The sequence below is a fragment of the Panthera uncia genome (genome assembly GCF_023721935.1).
Source record: "Panthera uncia isolate 11264 chromosome B3 unlocalized genomic scaffold, Puncia_PCG_1.0 HiC_scaffold_1, whole genome shotgun sequence".
Taxonomy (NCBI): Eukaryota; Metazoa; Chordata; class Mammalia; order Carnivora; family Felidae; genus Panthera; species Panthera uncia.
Genome location: NW_026057582.1, coordinates 8808524 through 8826069, shown reverse-complemented (window position 1 = coordinate 8826069; position 17546 = coordinate 8808524). Strand labels below are relative to the sequence as shown.

Genomic DNA, 17546 nt, shown 5'->3' with positions numbered 1-17546 from the left:
TACATAGATATCCACCATATACAAATTATGACCAGGAATACTGGAAACCACCTAAATATCACACGAACGGAACAAAAAATATTGCGAAATACCGTGCAGCCATTTAAAGCGATGACTTTTCGGCAACATTTTATCTTTTTTCTTAAAACTTTTCTAGCTGAAGTATAATAGACACGTAACGTTATATCAGGTTCAGATGCGCGACACGATTCGATATTTGTACACACTGCGGAATGATCGCCATAATACATCAAGTGCCGACCGTCACCACACAAAGTTATAATTTCTTTTTCCTTCTGACAATGAGAACTTTTAAGATTCACTCTTCTGGCAACTTTTACGGGGGGCTACCATATCAGCTGTAGTCGCCATGCTGTACATCACACCCCCGTGACTTATTTATTCTATAACTGCAAGTCTGTATCTTTTGAGCCCCGTTAACCCATTTTCTCTACCCCCGACACCCCTCCCCACTGGCGGCCTCCATTCTGTTCTCTATTAATAATCTACGGGTTTGGTTTTCGCTTTTTAGATTCCACATAGAGGTGGGATCATGTGGTATTTGTCTTTCTCTGTTCAACTAATTTCACTTACCATGATGCCCTCAAGGTCCAACCATGTTATTGTAAATGGCAAGATTTCGTTCTCTTTTATGGCTGAGTGGCATTTCTTTATGTATATCTACATAGATACAGATATAAATATAGATATGGATACAGGTACAGATATAGACATAGACATAGATATATAGAAACAGATATAGACACAGACATAATCACACATTCTTTCATCCGTTCACCCCTCAGTGGACACTTAGGTTGTTTCCATACCTTGGCTTTGTAACTAACGATGCAATGGACATGGGGCTCTTTACGTATAGCTTTTCAAATTAGTGTTTTTGTTTTCTTTGGACAAACACCCAGGAGTAGAATCACTGAATCACATGGCAGTTCTCTTTTTAATTTTTCGAGGAACCTCCACACTGTTTTTCCACAGTGGCTGCCCCAGTTTACATCCCCAGCAACAGTACACCAGGGTTCCCTTTTCTCCACGTCCTCACCAACGCTCGTTGTTTCTTGCCATTTGCTTTCAGCCGTTCTAACAGGTGTGGGGTGATAGCCCATCGTGGTTTTGGTTTGCACCTCCCTGCTGATGAGTGACGTTAACATCTTTTCACGTGCCTGTTGGCCACCTGTATGTTTTCTTTGGAAAACTGTCCCGAGTTTCTGCTGAAAAACCTGCCTGTAGTCTTATGAGCGTTCCCCTGCATGGAACACATTGTTTTCTCACACTACTTTTAAGATTCTATCTTTGTTTTTAACTTTTGACATTTCAATTATAATGCATCTTGGTATGGGTCACTTTTTGTTCGTCTTGTTTGAACACGCATCTCTGTGCTGTCTGGACCTGGATGTCTGTCTCTTGCCCCAGTTTAGGAAAGCTTTCAGCCTTTATTTCTTCAGATAAGTTTTCTGCCCCCTTTCCCCTCTCTTCTCCTTCTGGGACATCTACAATGCAAATGTTATTCGGTTTGATGTGGTCTCATAGGTCCCTTAAGCTATTTGCATTTTTTCAAATTCTTTTTTCTTCTTGCTGCTCTGAGTGAGTTCCACTGCCCTGTCTTCCAGATCACCGACCCCTTCTTTGGATTCGAGTCTGCTGCTGAACCCGCCAGTGTATTTTTCAGTGCAGTCACTGCATTCTTCAGTTCTGTGACTTCTGTTTAGTACTTTCTTATTGTTTACGTGGGGTTTTTGGGGAAGTTCTTACTGTGTTCATCCCTTCTTCTCCCAAGATCAGTGAGCATCGTTAGGACCATTACTTTCAACTCTTTATCGGGTAAATTACTTATTTCCATTTCATTAGGGGTTTTTTTTCCCCCCTTGAGGTTTTATTTTTAAGTCCCAGGGGTCAGGTGCCTGATGTGGGGCACAAACCCCTCACTCCTCGAGGAGAAGCTCCAAATTTGTGAGCTCCTTCCTCACGGCGGGTCACTGCGCGGGGGGGGGGGGTGAGATTTTTTGGCCAGACAGCATCTCTGCCTCTCTGACGCATCTCAGTGAAGCCCTTTTACCATTGGATGGAAGCAACTATTCTGCTACAGTTCAGGTCTTTTTCAGAGGGCATTATTCCATATGTAGCGACAGATTCAGTGTATCCATGGGAGGACATAAAGTTCAGGATCTTTCTACGCTGCCATCTTGGACTGTCCTCCTGAACCATTTTATTTTATTTATTTTTATTAAGTTTATTTATTTATTTTGAGAGAGAGAGAGAGAGAGAGAGAGAGCGAGCACAAGCAGGGGAGGGGCAGAGAGAAGGAGAGGAAGAATCCCAAGCAGGCTCCATGTTGTCAGCCCAGAACCCGATGCGGGGCTCGAGCTCACAAACTGGGAGAGCAGGACCTGAGCGGAGATCAAGAGTCCGACGCTTAACCAACTGCGCCACCCAGGCAACCCCCCTGCCCGGGGACCATTTTAAATGAAGCTTGTAAGAGCCAACTGAAAATATCAGAATACACAGCTATATAACGTGATTCCAAATACGCAAAAAATGGCAAAGAATTAGTGAAAGCTTTTGTCTATTGGTGACAATATTGCATGGCAACGGCTAGATGGGTTTTCATCAGGTATGAAGGGTATATTTGGGATTGTCAGACCTAAAGTAGATTTCTGCGACACGTGTAAGATTCACTTTGGGGAGCCCTGAGAAGTCCCTCAAAAAGATGGGCAGTCATCTTTCAGAGCATGGGACAAGGAGGCCCATAGGAACCCCAGAAGGAAAGGCTAAGCCCTGCAAATGAAGAAATATGGACAGAGAAAACAAACCCTTGTTCCAGCGTGAGCCCCACGTGGAAAATCCCCAGAGCAGACACTCCAAACTCCAGGCACCCGTGTGTGGCTGAGCAGCGTGTTCAAGGGTGAGGAGAGGCCAGTCCTGGTTAAAGGGCCTCCCCAGAACTACCAGGTCAGATAGAAAGCGTGATGTCGTGTACCTCAGCATGTTAACAGGGCTCCCAAGGCTTGGGGGACCGTGGGCACTTTTTGTTGCCTTCTTCACAAACCTTTACGTTCTCCACGGAGGCATGGCTTTTATAAGCAGAATGAAAGTTAATGTAAAATAAGGCTTACATGTGATACGCTTTTGTGTCTCCTCCCACTCTGTGTGTCTTAGAATGCCTAGACCCCAAAGTTGATGGACTTCAGAGCTCCAGGAAACCCTAAGGCAGCGTCCACGGGCCAGTCAGAGCCGCCATATTGACTGGCGTTTGCCACAGACACCGCCCTCCGCTCACCCAACACTCATTCCTCCTTCTTGATCACCGAACGGCCAGCGCTTCTGTTTGGGTGACAAAGCGCCCAGTTACAGGTGCTGAAATAAATTTCTAGGCTCGGGATGGGGCTGCTCCTCCCCTAGATGCCAAGGCAACAAAGCGAAACTTAGATTAAGTTTCCAGTCCCTGTAAATGCTCCACTTGGCCAGAAACGCAGGATATCCAGTCCACGATGCCCAAACACCAAGCCAACCCTGGGCCTTCTCACCCCAAACAAGGCTGACCATCAGCCAATCAGATATTTTCTATTTGTCTTTTCCTTCTTTATTCTTTATCCTATTAAACCTTCCCGCCTTCTGCCCCATTTTGCAGCTCTCCAAAAGGAGGCTGTCCACCTCATGAAGTGTTAAATAAAGTTTGTTTGTATCATCTAAATTGTCTTCTTTGATCACTTTAACACAGGGTTATGTCTACGATTGGTATAAACCAATCCCGGCAACCCCATCACCTTCAGCCAGTGATTGGGTCAGGGTGGTCATGTGACCTGGCCTGGCCAATGAGATGTAAGGAGAGTCTGCTGGGGCTTCTGGGAAAGAGGGTTTGCCTCCCTGTTGGAAATGGTGAACGGAGAAAGCCCTTTTTGCCCCCTTGCCGTTCGACAAGATGCTGTCCGTGTGAAGATGCAGGCTTGCTGTGGTGACAGCCATCTTGGGGCCATGAGGGGACATGTGGCTGAGAGCTAGAAAGAGCCTGGGTCCTGGAAGATGCTTGTTGAGCCATCAGGCCAGCTCTGGGACCACCTGGGAGTCTCTGGGTTTCAAGCTACCGTTGCTCAGAATTTCTGCCACATGCGTCCCAATTGATACGCACGCAGCAAAGGGAATGACCTAACATGCTCTCTCTCAGAACGTCTCTTGCTTCTACCCGGGGACCGTCGGCAGGAGGGTCCCGAAGGACGGGCTGTGGGAGGGTCAGTACCAAGTCCTAGGGGGACACCAGGGACCAGCCTTTGCCTTCTACCCAGGAACTGAGGACGACGGTAACATTTCCTGTGCAAACTTAAGACTTGCCAGGCAGGGTGCAGTGACCTTTACCCAGATACCTGGAGGATCCAGGGACACGCCTTTCCCTGGAAGAACGGCTCCGGCGTCACGCCTGGCTGCTGGCCTCCTCCCCGCCCCCCTGCACCGGTCAGCCCTCCTGGCAGGCTCACAGTTACCTCGACCTGGGGCAGGAAGGTGTGAATGGAGGGCAGGTCCGGCAGGCTGGCGGTGATGTCCAGGAGGCTCTGGGCCAGGGCCGTCCACAGCTGCAGGTCCTGTAGAGGCCTCTGGAAACGCTGCCACAGCTCCGCCCCCGTGGCATTGCGCAGCCTGGCGCTCTTGCCCTTCATGCTGAGGAGCCACGGAGAGGCCGAGAGAGGAGAGAGCGGGGTCAGCCCAGAACTGAGGCCTCTCCCGAGACCCCCAGGGAGCCCAGCGCGCACCGTCCCCACGGTGGGCTCTCCCCCACCCGCGAGCTGCCGGGAGTGGCTCCGGGGCCTCGGAGGTCTCTCCCTCTGGATCAAAGCCCACCGGGCACCAGCCAATGCCCAGACAGACTTGCGGCCCAGCTTCTTGGCCAGAGAACCTCAGGCCTTGAAGAGGAATCACGGAGCCCCTAGCCCGGAACCGCCTACCCCCAGGCACCTGTGCAGAAGCTAAAGCAAACTCCCTTCCTGAGTAAGAGACCCATCGTCCCAGACCCAAATCATTTGTTAGAAATAATCTTTCAGATACGATGTCCAGCACCCGGTCATAGATGGCCAGCACGGAAAACCTCAACAAGAGGAGCTGGAGGGAAGGGAACACCCTTGGCCACCCTGTGCACGGGATATTTGGGTCCCTGCCACCACCTGAGTGCCCCCCAGGGGATCCGGGCCCCTGCTCTGATGTACAGACATATCGCAAGGGAGAAGGCCCCTGAGTTGGTTCTGAAGGAACCCCTGGGTCAGGCAGAGGGACAAGAGGTGCTCCGGAGGCGGGGACAGTGAGCCCCCCGGCAGTGGGACAACCACGCAGCCACGGTAGCTACAGACTGCAACTCTACACGTGGGGTGGAGACCTGACCCACTGTTCTGGGCTCGGCCAGGAAACTGGAGCCCCCTGCTCTGCCTGAGCCCAGAGCCCAAGGGGGAGGTAGAGGCCGGTCTGAAGATGCTGTCACAGCACCACGTGCAGGCCGGGTGGGGGGGGTGGGTGACCATTGCAAAGTCCTCCCTTTGGGCCGTTACTTGTGGACCCCTCCCCAGGGCTAAGCTGCCCAGAGACTTAACGGAAACCAGTGAATGAGCCACTCAGCATGGAGCCCAGCCAAGTCCAGCCCTCCTTCTGGGAACCAAATGCCAGTCGTGGAGGGGCGCAAGAGTTACCAGGTCACGAGAGGAAGCAAGCGCACCTCCCAGAAATGGCTTTAGATGAGGGAGGCTGGAAGGCCCCGTGAGCGTCAGGTTCGAGGCATGCCCGAGTCCCGCCGCCCCCAGCCTGCCCGGGTACCTCTGGTACTCCTGGAGAGCAGCGACCACGCTGTCGGAGAGCGGCTGCAGGTCATGGGGGTAGACGATGAGCTCCTTCAGCTGGGCCTGCAGCCGGGTCACCCGGGGCTCCTCCGCGGCCAGGGCCGCCCGCGTCGCCTGCAGCACAGGGAGGAAACCAGAGGGGCGCGGGAGGTTCGGTGACGGGGCCTGGGCATGGCCGGTGGGAGGGGACTAGCCTGGGAGAAAACTGTCACCAAGGGCAGGGACTGGGGTCCCTGGGAGCTCGGCGCCCGCTCTCCTGCTTCCGGCTTCCTGCCTCGAACTCAGCATTTGCTCTCGCTGAGCCGGCTTTTCTCTACGATCACTGACCTCCCAGTGGTGCCGTGAGTGCCTCCACCTAATAATACAAGTAACTCATGTCTCGGGAACATCAACTCCGTGCTGAGTGCTGTGGCCGTCCCATTCATCGAAGCAGGGCGAAGAGCCTAGGAAGGCATCCGCCACGTCCCCATTTTCTACACAAGGAAACGCCACCTGAGAGTTCTCCGATGGTTACAGAGCAAGTAAACGGCGGACCCGACAGGGAGCTGGGCCCTCTGGCTCTTCACGTGACTCTTCAGCACCAGAGGGAACAGTGATCTAAAGATGCTTTGTGCTGAGCACTCCCAAACCACGGGACTGACACCAGACACGGCCCCTTCCTGCTGCCCTGGGAAGTGCGGAGTTTGACCCTGGCCTGGACTCTTGCCAGGTGCCACGCTCACTAGGAGGCGAGATGGGGCAGCAGAAAGTGCTCTGGCTTTGGCATGACACGGGCTGAGCCGGAAACCCCCCTCGACCCCTTCTGAGCCATGCGACCTCGGGCTGTTCCCTCATTGGTAAGATGGGGCCACACCCCCACCTCGCCGAGCCCCTCCCCAGCTCCCCCACGTGCAACCTCGTGCCTTGGTCCAGACCCCCCATTCACAGGGACCAGAGGCAGCTCCAGCCACGCTCGGTGATGGAGGGACCACAGGTGGAACTGCCACCAGTTTGGAGCTGGAGAGCAAGCTCCGACAGAGGGATCGTAAGCAGCGGTCAGTGGCAGGCTGGAACACTCTAGAGGCAACAGAATGTGGAATCTGCCCGGACGGTCTTATTCAGTCTCAGAAATATCCTTGTCCACATTCAATTATTAGGCCAATGCGATGAAATCTGTACAGGGTTTCATAGAAGATGAGGACGCGATCGGTGCGTGTGAACCGGCTCCTTCCAAACCATTCACAAAGAAACTCCACACCAGAGCGCCCGGGAAGGCTGGCCAGCCTACAGACAGGCAGGCCCTCGGCCCAGGCAGGGCAGGGGTCCGCGGTGAGGACCAGGATCACGGGCTGCCTCAAGAGAAAGGCCCGTGCGGACCACAGAGAGGTCACGCGTCAATGTGGGACTGTGAGGGTCACGGGAATATCCAGGGACCAGGGAGGGACCATCTGGGGACCGCAGCGGGAAGGCTCCTGGCCCACTGTGCTGGCCTGGCTAAGGACTGCCCCTCTCTGGACACAGCTGCCTCCTTATGGAATCAGAGGGGCCCCTTCCAGTCCAGCCGTGCCATTTCTGCACCTATGATGGAGGCGTCTTTAGTTTCTGGATCGCTGGGATGCCAGAGGGGGGGCGCTCTGTGAGGCCACTCTGATGGACTCTGCTTTGGCCACAGAACCGCTCTGACCTCGACCTCAGCTGCCGAAAGTCTCCCTGAAGTGCACGAACGGTCCCGGCCTGGTCCGCGTAAGGATGTCACAAATCACCCCCGGCCCCCAGTTCTCCGTGTGGAAGGGTCTTGGGACTGTCGGCAGAGAGATCAGGAGGTGGTCACAGCCAGACTGAGCCCCGATGTCCTCGTTCCTGGTCCTTGACTCTCTTTATGCTAATTTCCTAAAACCGGGAGTCTGAGCTGGCAGTTAGAGGCATGTCATGTTGAGTCAGACTCTCCGGGGCTAAGTTCAGACCCCCGCCTCCACCTGTAGGGTGTATCACCACAGGCAAGTCTTAAACTCCTTAGTGCCTCAGTTTCCCCATATGTTAAAGGGGATCGTGGCAGTGCCCGCCCCCCCTCCCGCCGCATAGGGTTATACAGCACTCGGCACATCGCAGGCTGGGTAAGTACAACCCCACTATGTCGGTTTTAAAGACGAACGCATCTCTCACAGATGCTTTCTTTACAAGTCGCGCTTTCAACCGCGGTCCTGACACCACCCGCTTCTTCGAACTTTGCCTGTTTCTCAAAAGAGGGAAGAGTCCAAATTTCCTTTTTGGTGCAAGAGAGAAAGGCTGTGCTCTACCTTTCCCCTGCTCTGCTGGGCCACGGGGGCTCCCAGCCAAAGCAGGTCGGGCTGCCTGGCGGCCACGGACCCGGCCTCATCCCAGGGCACCCAGCCCCTCCGAGGGCTGGGCTGGAGCAGGCGAGGTGTCTGTTCCTTGCTATAAACCACATCATAAGTGCAAACGGCCACTGTGCGAATGCTCATTTAAGAACCAAAGTCTTCAGTGATAAATCCCAAGCTTCTCTTTCACCGATTTCGGTGAGTCATGGCTTGATCATAATTGAGGGGCCACTGGCATCGGGGCGGGCAGAGAGCCTCCGCAGGGATGGGGTCGGCTCTGCTTCAGGAAAGGCTTCCTGAAACCCAGCTGGGCACAGACAAGTAGCCGTCGCGGTGGAACGGCGGCAGGGCCTTCCGGGCCTTGGCTCCCGAGTTTGCACTTTGTGACCCTTGTCCCTTATCTTGTGGTAAAAGCCGGTACTTTCCGAGAATCGACTTTGGCAGGTGCTGTGCTAAGCACTTTTTGAGTTTTCGCCGGTTCGTCCCTGTCCGTGTATAAATGAGGTTAAAGTACTTCTCCCAAGGCCGCCCAGTTAGCAAGAAGAGAGAGCAGGATCTGGACCCAGGCAGTCTGACCCCAACGTCCCCCTGCCCTTGGCCGCTGCGCACGCCAGCTCTTCCTGAGCCGAGGCGGACCGTCCTAAACAGGAAGTAGTTCTCTTTGCGCTAAGTTGATCACCGCAGTGGAACCTCGTCTACTACGAGGCTCAGTGAGCCCTAAAGGGTAACTGCTTTCTTTCTACCCACGCAAAAAATATGTTTGCATTTGGGCAAGCATCAGAAGGAAGAGAGAAAAACAGAACAACAACGCAGAGCGGAGGTGGGATCCGGGTAGCTTTTCTCTGAAAACAGTTTCCCTGATGGCACTGACGTGGAGCTAACCCGCTGAGCTAGTAAGTGAAGATCGGCGTGAGGGAGGATGTTGACGCTTGTTGGAAAAAAAACCTCTCTGTCCGTAAGTCAGACCTCCCGGGTGTGCACATGCGTGGGAGGAAGGCGACCGTGCTGTGGTCGGATGTTGTGTCTGGGTTGGAACCCGCCCCGCCCTCCCAGGATGGGCACCGTTGGCTTGGTCTCCCTAGAACCCCATCGTCTCTACGCGAAGAACCTTCCCTCTGACCTAACGCTCCCTGCTCTGGGCTCAAGCAGTCCACCCCGCATCCCACCACGGGGCAAGGGAATGGCAGACCGAAAGGCAAGCCACCTCTGGTCTTATTTACCCACAGACTCCTCGCGTGGTCCTGGGGATGTTGAGGGTAAGGGAAACCTCTCCAGACCTCGGTTTCCTCATCTGGAAGATGGGTACAAACACCCAACTTGTGTGCTACACCCAGGGAACTTAGATCACCAAAGATCTAGAAGGCCCAGAGTAAACGTGGTTAAAGGTTAGCATGACTCTCTCCCCGTGCAGAGGAGATCCGAGGTACACATGTCACCTGGACAGTCCCTGTCTTAGCCAAACCCCACTTACCGAGTAGAGTCTCCAGCGGGCCACCAGCTCGTCCTCGGTCCCCGCCTTCGCCGCGGGCTCCAGACCCTCCTCGGCCAGCCTCTGAAGGTCCTTCCTGAACTCTCCCAGCTCGGCCTCTAGCTGCCGCCTCTGCTGCTCACAGGCTCCCATGGACTTGAGCAGGCCCTGCAGCCGCTCCTCCTCCTCCTCCCAGAGGGCTCGCAGCTTGTCCAGAACTTTCTGCATCTCCTCCAGCTCCTCGGTGATCTTCTCCGCGCCCAGAGGAGAGGTGTTCTGGATGACGCCCACAGCCTGCTCCTCCAGCCTCCTCAAAGACTCCTTACCCCGGGGAAAATCGCCAGCGATGTCCTGAAGGGGGTGGGGGGTGGGGTGGACAGATGGGGAAACATACAAGGGGAAAAAGACATCACGTGCTACATTTTCCAGAGCCCCTGGAATGTCATGCTAAACATGAACTCCTAGATGAGAGCCAGACGCGCCTTTCCAAGGGGTGGACTGTCTGCCTTAATTGCACTGACTTGCCACAGGAGGATGTAATTCCCTTCCTGTGACTTTTACGGCCACTTGATTAAGTCAAGGAGAAAATCTGGGTTGGGTGTTTCTGCCTTTAACCCTCTGTGACGTTTGTTGATCTTCCCTTGTAACAAAGACAGAGGCAGCCTCGGGCTGGGAGCCTTCAGCTGGAGGAAGTATGGAGCCAAATAGAACCTAACGACCCGTTGGGTTTCGTTATATTTATTTGTAGGGTTATCTACGAATGCCGAGTGAGCAGCGGTTTTCCATTCACGACAATGACAGAACTTTTCCTTTCATACAAATATTCATTAGTCTTCCATTTAAAAAATTTATATAGGCACCTGCAAGTCTATTTTATTTGCAAGTGCCTTCAAAATATTTTCCTTTTTTGTCGCAGCGCAATTGCATGGAGTAAGATACATAGATCTTAAGCACTACTATTCAAAGAGTTTTGAGAAATATGCACACCCACGTAGTGCACATTGTTACCAAAATATAGAGCGTTTCTAACATCCCAAAAGATTCTAGAACTCCATGTATCTGAAAGCATTGGCTATATTATCTTTTGAAACTGGCTTCTTTCCACGTCATGTTTTTTGGATTCTTCCATGCTGTCGTAGGTCTTAGCACTTCATTCTTCTTTGTTGTGAGTAGTATTCCTTTATATATAGATACAGACGTGGACATGTGATTTATATCTAATCTATATCTATATCTATATCTATATCTATATCTATATCTATATCATCGATATCTATCTCCCGTGCCACAGTATGTGAATCCAACACTCTGCTGATTAAAATCTGAGGTGTTTTCAGTTTGGGACTATTACAAATAAAGTTCCGACGAACATTCTCACACCACTCACATAAGATTTTGGGGGGCGGGATGTCGTTATTCACTGGTTTTTAAACAAGAGTCAACTTACATACAAATATTAAATAAATGGTACAGGTGCCGTAGATCTGTGGCAAAATTTATAAAGTCGTCCCCGAATTACTGCACACACTCTAACAGTCCCTTTATGGAGGAAGTCAGAAGCTCATTCAAGGTCACAGCCATTCAAGAAGGCCGGAGTGGACCAAGCCTGTCTCCACTGCAGGCCTGATGCCTACACCAGGGCTCCTTACCCGCGGCACGACCGACACCTGCGGTCGGACAGGTCTGCTGGGGGGGCTGTCCTGCCCGTCACAAGGTGCATAATAGCATCGGATCTGGCCTCTACCCGCTACATGCCAAAAGCATTTCCGCCCTCCGTCGTAACGACCAAAAAATGTCTCCAGACGTTGCCAAGTGTCCCCCATTTGAGACCCACTGGTCTAGACCACGCTGCTGTGACCTTGGGTTTCCAAGTGCCCCGCTGGCTCGGAGATTTCTGTAAAGCAGCCGAGGCCCCACACCTACTGCGCTAGATTCCACACGTCTCCTCGTGTGCGCTCTGCGTGCCGTGGCTCTTGTATCCCCCGGGGCCCCCAGCACATCCCAGTAAATAAACAACACAGAAGCCCAGTAGCTGAGCATTTCCTCAGGGGACCCCTCTGGTAGAGACGCGGTCAAGTTTACCTGCAGCGCGCAGAGACGGCCCTCGGTGGTCAGTTTGCAGTTCCGCCCCAGGCAGCTGCTCACCTTCTCCACCACCGCCTTCAGCCACAGCTGGAACTCGTCCACGCCTGCCTGGAAATGCTCGTGTTCCCGGGTCACCTGCTCCAGCAGGTCCACTCTGTCCTGTGGGAGGGGAGGACGGTCACCACCTATGCAGGTCCCCAGCCCAGGCTGCCCTTGGCCTTCAAGGCCTACGTGTGTGTGTGTGTGTGTGTGTGTGCATATGCGTGTGTTTAGGGGGTGTGAGATACAGTCGACCGTCTGCCCTTTTGCCAAAGATAAAGACATCCCAGTGGCTCTTCTCCACCTTATTAGCCGTAACCCGAGAGACTCTTGGTCAGAGCATGTCCACACTGGGCCCGCCAACTCCACAGCTGGCTTTCTTTCCTGCCGTGTCCGGGGAATGGGACTCAAGACACGGGTATTTAGGGGCACCTGGGTGGCTCAGTTGGTTAAGCGTCCAGCTCTTGATATCGGTTCACGTCATGACCTCACGGTTTGTGAGATCGAGCCCCGAATCGGGCTCTGCACTGACAGCATAGGATTCTCTCTCTCTCTCTCTCTGCCCCACCCCTTGCTTGCATACACACACTCTCTCTCTCTCTCTCTCTCAAAATAAATAAACATTAAAAAAATGACAGGAACAGGGGCACCTGGGGGCTCGGTCGGTTAAGCATCCAACTTTGGCTCAGGTCATATATCATGGTTTGTGAGTTCGAGCTCCATGCTGACAGCTCAGAGCCTAGAGCCTGCTTCAGATTCTGTCTGTCTGTCTGTGTCTCTCTCTCCCTGCCCCTCCCCCGCTCACATTCTGTCCCTCTCAACGATAAACAAACATGACAGGAACATTTAACAACTCCTGCTGCACAACGCTATCATTGGAGCACTCACCAAGGTGCCGGGAGCACCCAAGGAACTTTCCGTACATTGTCATCTCACTGCGCTCTCCTGACCACCCAATCAGGTGGCACCATTATTATCCCCGTTTGACACATGGGGAAACGGAGGCACAGAGCGGCGCCTCAGAAAGCACTTGCCCAAGCTCACCTGGGTAGGGAAGGACCAAATTCAAACCCAGAAGGCCAGACTGGGCCAACGGCATCCGTGCCCCACGCCGGCGGTGTGTGCAGTGCATGCAAATACACAGGAGGCCGTACCCCCTTCCTCACGGGTCCGGCGTTGCTGGCGGCATGGGCTGGAGTCACCTCGGTTTTCAGACAACCCTACTCTAGTCCTCGCCACAGAGGGGCAAGATGGCGTCCCGAGCGGGGCTGTCATCTGAGAAATAAATGCCCCTTCTATCAGACCTGTGTGCCCAGGAACCGTTTCTCAAACACGCCCCTGATCGCAACACCATTTCTCTCAAGCCCTCCATGGCTCCCCGCTGCCCGCAGGCCCGGATCCAAGTGCTGCAGCATTCTGGTCAAGGGCAGGACCCCGCGATGTGGCTGTGGCCTTGCAGTCAACACCCTGGGTTTGGAGGGTTTGCCCGTGACTTGAACCCTGGCCTGCTACGTGCCCGTGTCTCTCTGTGCGTGTGGTTAATAACAACCCCACCTCACTATGGCGCAGTGGAGTCAAATGAGGCAGAACTCACGTGACCCCAGAACCGCACTGGGCAGCTCGTAAGCACCTGTGAGCCATTGATTGCTGTCACCTGGGCTCTTGTCGCACCCAACCGAGCAGGAGTGGGTGCAGTTCTGCCCGGCCACGCTGACCTCCGGGCCCCACAGCCTCTCTGACTTGGCCCGCTGCCCCAGGCTGACTTAGCAGCCTTCCCTTTGTCCTGTGGTTCCCTTCTGGCATTGTCCATGCCTCCCCATCCGCTGGGAGAGTCAAGAGCTCCCTACACACCAGGCGGCCCCTTGCTGACTTCCCCCCCAGGCTCTGTGAATGAGTGCTTCCCAAATGGCAGGAAGATTCAACACTGAGTGTGGCCGCTGGAGGGAAGTTTTCAAGGAGGGTCAAGAAGAGGGAAAGGGAGGACCTCCATTTACCAAGCACCTGCCAACGTGCCGGGAGCGTGACAAGCTATCTTACACTTAATCGTCACCACGATGCCAAGCCCTCCCGCTACACAGATGTCCAAGCCGAGGCTGGGAGGTCACGTAGCTCTTGAAGGGCCTTCTGGACAAGAGTTAAATGGCAGGTGCCCAACTCCGAAACCACTGCTCTAATCCAGGGGTTGGCTGGCGGTGGAGAGTAGACGTTTTCGACTTTAGCCACCACGTGGCTTCTGTTGCAGCCGGTGATGCGTTCCTTCCGTTGTGCCACAGGCTGCCACAGACAACCACGTAGAACAGGCCTGTGTTCCGGTGAAACTGAAATATGGGGGCTGAAATGTGAATTTCATAGCATTTTTCCATGTCGTGGAAGATTCTGCGTTTTCTTTCCTGCCATTTAAGCGGGCAGAAACCATTTCTGGCTCCCAGGCCACGCAAAATCAGGAGATGGGCTCGATTTGGCCCACGGGCCCTCAGTAGCTGGCCTCCGCTCTCAGCCGGGGAGCAGGCTGTGTCCAGGAGTTCGCCGGCCCTCTGCTACAAAACCTGGTCAAAAGTGCTCCAAAGGGAAGCGCGGACAGACACGCGGGTTCAGAAAACTTCCCCGATCTTCGTACATGCCTCCCCTGCCCTTTGAGAAAGTCCTCACCAAACCTGAAAACACGGGTTAATTCATTTAAATTTGCAACAGCCATGGCAGGGAGGAGAAGACACCCCCGCTTTGGAGATGGGGAAACCGAGGCACGGGGCCGAGTCCTTCAGCGCGGAGCTGGGAACCTCCCACTCAGGGGAGCGTGGCCCGGAGAGCAGCGACAGCAGTGCCCCGCGGGGCCCGAATTCCAAACGCGGACCAAGAGACAGAGGCCACCGCCACCTCCTTCGCGACTCCTGCACCGGCCCCCCCTTCCCGCGGGGCTGTCTGCGTCCGTCCAAACCCTCCCAGAGCCTCCGCCGTCCCCGGGAAAGCCTCATTTATGAAACGAAGTGGGTCAGGAATAACAAGCAGAGAATAAGCGCCGGGGCCCCTGGTCGACGCTGCCGGTGATAGATGTCGTCGCGCAGCAAAGGCTCCCCCGGATCGCGCTGGCCGGCGGCCCCGTGTGTGAGCGATGAGGTGCCAGCACTCGGGAAGCCCAGAGTAAATAAAAGCCTCCGTGATCGTGAGCAGGCCCTCGGAGAGCAGCGTGGCCCGGCAGGGCAGGCGTCCAGACGAGCGAGCCCCGTGCCAGGCGTAGCGATCACAGCGCACAATTCAGCCGCTGCCGGCCGGCCACGTCGCAGAATGACAGGGGTGACGGATGGCGGCGGGTGGGGGGAGGGGGGGGCCCTCCACCTGCCCTCATCAGACCAAACAACGAAACCATCTGCGGCGGGCAGGGTTGTCGGGAACGTCCAAACCCCACCAATTAACAAGGGCGGCGAGGACTGATGTCTCCGCAAGCCTGCGCCCCGGCCGGTTTGATTCATGGCCCAGGTGCCAGACGCACCCGCCTCCTTTGAGAGGCGCCCAGGGGAGGCAGGGAGGGGGAGGAGGCGGCTGCTGTGTGCCTGGCCCTTCAGAAAGCGTACCTGGTGCATTAAAAACACTCATAGTACACCAACAGGACCCCACTGGCGGCCAGCCTGCTCTATTCTTGACTCTCAGTGTCTGGGGTTGACACAGCCCTATGGCCCCCCCACTCCCGGGCTTGGCCCGCTGATCTAGTCCTCGGATCTCCCTGCCGCGGGTGGTCGCAGAGGCCACGGGTCCGGAGGTGGCCCCCACGGCGCTCCTGGGCTCCCGTGCCCCTCCACACCAGAGGCTTTGCTAGTTAACATATCGGAAGCCAAAAGTGGATTCTCAGAGGTGAACACAATGGCCCGTTGACTAGCTTGAGAAATGTTGAAACGGGCTCTCTCGTTGGTGAAAGTCAAGGTATTAATACACACAAGGTCTGCAACGGACTGAGCTGTGTCCCCTAAATCCATAGGGTCAAGTCCTAACCCCTAATGTGATGGTATTTGGAGGTGGGGCCTTTGAGAGGTGACCGGGATCACGAGAGGTCATGAGGGTGGGGTCCCCATGAGGGGGTCAGTGCCCTTATAGGAAGAGACAGAAGAGAGCCTACTGTCCCCTGTCCCCCTCTTTCCGCCATGAGAGCAAGAAGGCAGCCATCTAGGGGTGCCTGGGGGGCTCAGTCGGTTAGGGGTCCGACTTCAGCTCAGGTCGTGGTCTCACAGTTTGTGAGTTCGAGCCCCGCGTCGGGCTCTGTGCTGACAGCTCGGAGCCCGGAGCCTGCTTCGGATTCTGTCACCAGGAATCAACTCTGCCAGTACCTTGTAGACTTCCCAGCCTACAAAACTGTGAGAAATAAATTTCTGTTGTTTAAGCCCCCCAGTCTATGGTGTTTGGTTACGGCAGCCTAAGCGGACTAAGGCAACACCACAGAGAGCCACCCTGAGATAGGCCTGGATGCCTGGGGATTCTTACATGGCCCCAGTCCTGTCCCTGGGCTGGGGGATTTCAGCTGCCTGCTTCGGGATGGCCATCTTATCTGCCTTGAGAGAGCCTTTCGCGCAAGGTGAGGCCTTCATCAAATGTCCGAGGCAGGTGACTAGGAGGCATCTGGGCCACGGAGAATCTTCGGGGGCCCCAGAGGACATGCAGAGTTCCCTACCCTGCTTAGGATGGAGTTCGAGCATTCTCTTGTGGTCTAGGGCTGGCAGGAGGGGCTGTGACCAGGGGCTTGGGGTCTGGGGCTCTACCCCACTTTACTAATGAGGACCGTGGGGTTGGCAGTTAAATCTCGTTAAGGACAACGCCAAAGTTAGATTTTCTCAGTAGCTCCTCAGTCTTCTGAAGGTCAAGTTCCCTTCTAGAATCTGAAGGAAGCTGTGGCTCTTCTCCCCAGCAAAATGCACTCACGGTGTCCTTACACTCTGGATCCCCCGCTCTCCTGCCCTGCAAGCTGGTCGCTGCCTCCTAGAAACCTCTGGAAGCAATGTGCTCCCGCCTCCAGGGTCTCCACACTGCCCACTCACTGCTGCCTTCCACTTTCTCAGCCAGACCCACAGCAGCTCGGGCCGTCCGCGCTCCTCCCTGATGGGCACAGGGGACAGGACCTGAGGCACCACTGAGGGAAGACCCCACCTTGCGAGTCGCCTAGAACTTCTGGGTCTCTCTCGCAGGACAATGGCATCTGCCACTTACATGGGGTTTTTTTTAGGTCCGCAAAATGGGCCCAGTTCGAAACCTTCGCTCTCCACCACACAAGAAGGCTGGGGGGACCAAATGAGGTCAAAGACACAAAGAGACTTGGAAAGGACAGCAGTCGTCAACAAGAATTGTGATGTCTATGATTTTTTGGACGCAGCGAGGGGAGGGTCCCCTAGCAGCGACTGTGAGAATCTTTGAGGTGATCGTTTGCACACGTGGGCCAGGACTGGTGCTCACCCGGTGCCCCTGGCATGCCCCCTCCACACACACGTGTACACATGTATACACACACACACACACACACACACACACACACACGGGCCAAACTACTTTCCATTTCCCGTCCTCCGCACGTTGCGCGGAAGGCTCTCTGCTGATTGACAGGTGCACCTGTTTCCTGTGAAGTCGCAATGAGGCCACGGGGGCAGACACCTTCTCTGCCCGGCCCCAGGGGCCGACCTGGAGAAAGAATCGCTGTTAAGCCTGCCCTTGCCACTCGGGACTTGGTGAGGGCCAGCTGGCTGCGTATGTGAGAGCCAAAGTCCACACCCGCCTTGCCTGTCCATTCTGGCCCCTGCACAGCTGCCCCAGAACCTTCCGCCGCTTCCC

The 17546-nt window shown here is 54.7% G+C and overlaps 1 protein-coding gene across 2 annotated transcripts in view; it reads right to left on the bottom strand.

The window, feature by feature from the left end:
• SYNE3 (spectrin repeat containing nuclear envelope family member 3) overlaps nucleotides 1–17546 on the bottom strand; it is a 99187-nt gene that overhangs the window by 35733 nt on the left and 45908 nt on the right. For both annotated transcript variants that reach the window (XM_049612214.1, XM_049612213.1), the window contains exons 5-8: nucleotides 11700–11861; nucleotides 9621–9968; nucleotides 5809–5945; nucleotides 4494–4668 (exon numbers count right to left, since the gene is read on the bottom strand). In XM_049612214.1, coding sequence (XP_049468171.1) covers nucleotides 4494–4668; nucleotides 5809–5945; nucleotides 9621–9968; nucleotides 11700–11861 — 822 coding nt within the window. The remainder of the gene's footprint in view (nucleotides 1–4493; nucleotides 4669–5808; nucleotides 5946–9620; nucleotides 9969–11699; nucleotides 11862–17546) is intronic.